Source organism: Lucilia cuprina, chromosome 4, assembly GCF_022045245.1.
Source record: "Lucilia cuprina isolate Lc7/37 chromosome 4, ASM2204524v1, whole genome shotgun sequence".
Lineage (NCBI taxonomy): Eukaryota > Metazoa > Arthropoda > Insecta > Diptera > Calliphoridae > Lucilia > Lucilia cuprina.
In genome coordinates, this window is record NC_060952.1 from 75,619,984 (window position 1) to 75,625,983 (window position 6,000).

General features: G+C 30.0%; 1 protein-coding gene across 3 annotated transcripts in view; it reads right to left on the minus strand.

Moving 5' to 3' along the window:
• The window catches only part of LOC111677910 (TLD domain-containing protein 2), a 105,370-nt gene extending 103,502 nt beyond the window's left edge, over window positions 1-1,868 (minus strand). For all 3 annotated transcript variants that reach the window (XM_046949409.1, XM_046949408.1, XM_046949412.1), the window contains exons 1-2: window positions 1,335-1,868; window positions 753-1,228 (exon numbers count right to left, since the gene is read on the minus strand). In XM_046949409.1, the coding sequence (XP_046805365.1) occupies window positions 753-1,228; window positions 1,335-1,598 (740 nt within the window). In that variant the 5' untranslated portion in view covers window positions 1,599-1,868. The remainder of the gene's footprint in view (window positions 1-752; window positions 1,229-1,334) is intronic.
• Window positions 1,869-6,000: the final 4,132 nt, after the last annotated feature.

Below are 6,000 nucleotides of genomic sequence, written 5' to 3' on the forward strand. Positions count from 1 at the left end.
CTCTAATTGCGAGAATGCTAATGATTGGTATTGATTGCTTTTAATTTGGAAGTTAGTGGAGATTTTCTTCATTAAATTCCACATCTACTTTGATCCGGCTTTACAAGCGGGAGCGTTGACAGATCAAAGCGTTATATGATCTGTCAACGCTTTGTCCCTGTGCATATATAGTTCTAGTCCATTTATAGTTTTCATAAACATACCGAATAATTTATAAATTTCGATCTATATCAGTCCATGGCGTTTACACTTTTATCTTCATTATTCATTGCTAATGAATCATAAAGAATTGTTGAGATATTTTACCCATATGACATACATTTCCCGGTTATTTATGATATTTTCTTTTCCTTTATTTGTGTTGTTAACTTTGACAGGATTAATGTATTCATTAAAAAATTGAGGTTAGATTTAATTAATGGGAAGGCATAATAAATAAATGTTAAAAACGTTACATAATTAAAACCACAAAAAAAAGAAATAAACAATATTAACAAAAGAAACTGAAAGGTTATTGAACGTTATTAAATAAATAAAAAAAAACAACAAAACATAAACAAAGTAACAAGATTAATAACAGTTATTATAACGAACATGCCGTTATTAGGCAGGAATATAAATTATTAACGAAAATAAACTCCTGTTAGGTTAGCAGCATTGGCATTAATTTCACAAAATTTCCAGGTTAATTAAAACAATAAAATAATAAATAACAGAGCAAAATAAAACAAAACAAAACAAAAATAAATCACCTGTTTTTAATATTATCTGGCACAAATATATTCCACCACGAATGGCGTTTTTGTCTGGGAAAATAGGCGGTATGATTGGGATCAACATCTTCATCGGTTATATCGACAGATGAGCCGATGCCTGTTGTACTATCATTGGTCAAATCGCTTTGTGAATTACTCTGTTCGAGAGTGGAGAAACTAACTTCGAAATTCTTACGACGACGTCTATCCAATTTCGTTTGCAATGAACTACGTCTACGACGATTACGTTCTTTATCGATGGGTGTATCATAGGGACTCGTAACGCCTATACCCTTAACGACACAACGTATATTGGTGCCATCATCGAAATATGACACTTTGCCGGGTTCATTGGGCGATGAGGCGCGTATATTCTCTTCGGAACTATAAACAACATCCGGTGATATGTTTGTATTAGAGGCATCACTTTTCTCATGTTTAACAGCGGACTCATAGGAATCTTTGGATGAATGCTAGAAAAATTGTGCAAAAAAAGTTAAAGAGATTAGTAATTAATAAAAGTTTTAGTTGATGAAAGTTAAAAGAAACTTATAAAATAAATTTATTTATTTAACTCACCTTATTACTATCACGTCTTAGAAAAGCCGTTGCTATGGAACTGCGTCTCTTTTGACTCTTATCTGATTTGCTAGAGAATAAACTCAAGGCCAATGAACTGCGGCGCGGTGGTTTCTGTGGTGGCAACTTGGCATTTACATTCTCTGTTATATTATTCTCCGTTTCATCATCATCGGCATGTTCATCGATATCGACCAATGATGGTATAGAGGCACTGGCCCAATCCTTTCTTAAACGATATTTGCCACTATCAATGATACTCATTTTGTTTGATTTTTTCGGAAGTTTTCGTTGCTCCGTTATAATAGTTTAATAGACGATTAGTAGTTGTATTAAAAAATTAAGAAATTGTTTAAATTAAGGATCGATAGTTAGCGTAATCAACCGGGATTCGCTTTAAGATTTTCAAAATTTTGACACTCACAAACACACACTCACTCACACAATTACGAATGTACGCATACAAATATAAATAAATAAATTAAAACGTCTTTGGCGTTTTTATGGGGAATTAAATAAAAACAAAATTTTAATCTAAAACAAAAGAAAAGAAAGAACAAAAAATTAATAAAAAATTATTAACAAATAAAAATCTATAAAAAAATTCAAGCTAAAGTTGTGTTTTTATCTCTTAAGTTGTAACAAACTGTGATCAGCCTTAATGTTTTAATTTCCCATTTAAAAACAATGCTAATTTATTAACTACTATTTACTCTGTTTTATTATTATTTTTTTATCTATTTTTTTAAAATTTTTAAATTTGTTACACGTTAATGAATTAATCCTACACTTAGGCATTTAGTTAAGTCCATTGCATCTGCATCTGTCAATCACCTTTTGTGTAATTTTACACTTGCACGATCATCGTTCGTCATTATCTTTATCATTACATTATAATTATCATTTCTCTAGCCGGGTTAAAACGTACTACCACTAACATTTATATTAAGCTTTCCCTTCCCCTCTTTCAGTAACTCACTTAATGCACGTAAAAATATTCCAGTGTCTGTCTGCCTGTCGCAATGACAGCCAGCGAAAAAACAAATATTTATTTTATTTTCTTTAATTGAAAGTGTTTAGCAACTGATTATCGTAGATTTTCAAATTGCTGTCATAAATCGAGAAAAAAATTGTTTTTTGTTTTCAACAATTGAAAATTGTTTTTGAAAATGAAAGTGTTATTTTGTTATGATTGTTACAAGCTTCTTTCTAATTTATTTATGTCAGTTCGTTTGTGTATCAAATTAGGTCGAATTGTTTCTAACTGTAAATTGGATCCGTTCCCACAGCCAAGATCTGTCCCGAACTTTTTACAGCCGCTAAGTCTAGTCGCTGTTTAAACATGACAATAGAGCAATCTGGTGTGTAGGTCAGCCAATGGCTTCGAGGAAAGATCAGTCTATAGTGTTCATAGATCTGTCTATATTCTTAACTATAGATCATCTATAATCTTGTATTGACTATAGATCAATCTTTTAATCTAAAGTTTTGACTATAGATCAGTCTATTGTCTTGACTATAGACCAGTCTATAGTCTTGACTATGGATCAGTCTATAATCCTGACTATAGATCAGTCTATAGATTTGACTATGGATCAGTCTATAGTTTCATTATAGATTAGACTATAGTATGACTAAGCTCTTTAGTATAGATCAGTCTATAGTCTTGACTGTAGATCAGTCTATAGTCATGAATATAGATCAGTCTATACTATTGACTACAGATGAGTCTATAGGCTTGACTATAGATCAGTCCTTGACTATTGATCAGTCTAAAGTCTTGATTATAGATCAGTCTATAGGCTTGACTTTAGATCAGTCTATAGTCTTGATTATTGATCAGTCTAAAGTCTTGACTATAGATCAGTCTATGGTCTTGACTATAGATCAGTCTATGGACTTGACTACAGATCAGTCTATTGTCTTGACTATAGATCAGTCTATAGTCTTGACTATTGATCAGTCTATAGTCTTGACTATAGATCAGTCTATAGTCTAGACTATTTATCAGTCTATAGTCTTGACTATAGATCAGTCTATAGTCTTGACTATAGATCAGTCTGTATTCTTGACTGTAGATCAGTCTATAGTCTTGACTATAGATCAGTCTATATTCTTGACTGTACATCAGTCTATAGTCTTGACTATAGATCAGTCTATAGTCTTGACTATAGATCAGTATATAGTCTTGACTATAGATTAGTCTTAAGTATAGAACAGTCTATAGTCTTGACTGTAGATCAGTCTATAGGTTTTGTATAGAACAGTTTATAGACGTAAGTATACGTTATTATATTATTGATTATAGATCAGTCTACCAGAGAAGATAATGACTATATTCTTGACTACAGATCAGTCTATAGTCTTAACTAGTGATCTGTCTATCGTCTAGACTATAGATTAGTTTAAAGTCTACACTACAGATCAGGATATAGTGGTGTAAAGTCTTGACTATAGATCAGTCTATAGCCTTCACTATGGGTGAATTTATAGTCTTGGCTATAGATCACAATATTTTTTATTATATACGAGTCTTTATTCGACCTTCTGTAGTCTTCTCAATAGATCACTCTTTAGTCTGGATATTTCAGGATTTCTATTGTTTGTTGTTATTCTCACAGATTAAAAAAAATATATATAAAAATTACCTCAAATAATTCCAAACCATTAACTATCTCGAAATTTATTTTAAAAATACCCACTTACAATGTGTAAATTTCTCAGGGGAAATACATTATTAACAAAAAAAATCGCGTGCTAACAAAAAATTACAAATCGTTTTTATGTGACCCATTCTAAGCGTCCTAGAACCATAATTGTTTTAACAAATATCAATTTAGTTAAATTAAAATGCATGTTTTACGTTTCGTACATTAATCGTCATAATTCAATTTGTTCCTAAAAAAAAGTTAGTTCTCAGTTAATAGTAACTAATATTACAAAAATAAATTACAGACATTATCTTTACTAGCATCAAAGTTTTATTGAGAATTTCACACGATTTTTTTTTTGTTTTGTCATATTTTCATTCGAATCAAAATAATATACAGTGCGGGGGGGTTGGGTAAATATTATTTGTATCCCCTCCTCTACAGCTAATTTAGTTCATTCACAATAAATTTTATGACTAAGATTTATTTATTTTTACTATAATTGTTTAGTGTTATTAAGTAATAGTATTTAGCATTATGAAAATTATTATTTAGACATTAATTAGTATTGTCGAAGTGACGCAATTTTAGTCTAATGACCCCATTATTTATTAATAATTTATAGGTAGAATTTGCTTTTGTAATTTTCTTTTTTGAAAAATTTATATAATAAATAAAAATTGTGTAAATGTTTGTTTTAAATGTTTAGATTATTGCATTAAATTATTTTCTTTTTTTACTATTAAAATGTTATCTTAAAAAAATATCTCATTTTCATAACCTCTGGCAACTCTACATATCTGCAAACATAAACAAACCACAAACACATGGTTTTTTCTTGTGTGTTGCCAAAAACAAAATTTTTAATTTTTTGTTTATTGTTTTTAAATTTGTGTTAAAAAAAACACAAAATAAATTTGTTTAAATTTGTCCCCAGAGTAATAAATTATATCAAATATCTAAAAATAGTCTTTATATTATAATTTTAATTAATATTTTATTTTGCGTTGATATGAAATTATTATATTAAACATTTATTACTACGTCTTCAAAATTATTTTAATTTAGAGGTTTTTAAATGCTTTAAATAGCATATGATTTGATATTTAAAAATAGTTTATTTTTTTGTAAATTCATATTAAAATGTTAATTTGTTTATTTTGTGGATAAAGATCTTTTTGGGAATACAAAAATATAATGTAAATGTTAAAGATTTTATAAGTTAGCTACTTTTGAAAATTAATAAGAGATAAAAGGTCCGATTTATGACGTTTAGGTTGACATTTTGTCCGTGCTTTGTTACTGATTGAGAAGTCAAAAGTATGTGTCCCTTCGGCAGATAAGTAACTTCTTAGAAGTAACCTCCGATAGGCTAGTGTTCTAATCTAAGTAATAGACCGGAGGTGGTGGTTTCGATTCCCATCTGCGGCAATGGTGAATGAGCGCACAAAAGGTCCAATAAAAGCAGATCAAACTTATTAATTTCTTAGCAGTTCAGAGTAGAGACTATAGCCCAGACTATAAACAAGACTAAAGAACAGACTATAGACAAGACTTTTGTCGAGGCTTAAGAAAATATTATAGTCCTGTATACATCCAAGAATATAGTCCAGTCTATGGACAAAGCAGGCGTCCAGAATATTGGCAAAGCTAAAGTGCAGTCTGTAGAAAAAAGTGTAGTTCGTACTATAGACCAGTTCGAAGGCAAGACAAGACTAGTACTGACTGTAGACAAGACTGAATTCCAGTCTATAGACAAAAGTGATGCGCAGACTATAGACTAACTGACAAACAAGCAAAATAACTACCTAACTAACTACCCAACTTAACTAACTAATTAACTAACTAACCAACTAACTAATTAACTACCTAACTAACTAACTAACTAACCAACTAACTAACTAACGAACTAACTAACTAACTAACTAACTAACTAACTAACTAACTAACTAACTAACTAACTAACTAACTAACTAACTGACTAGCTAACTAACTAACTAACTAACTAACTAACT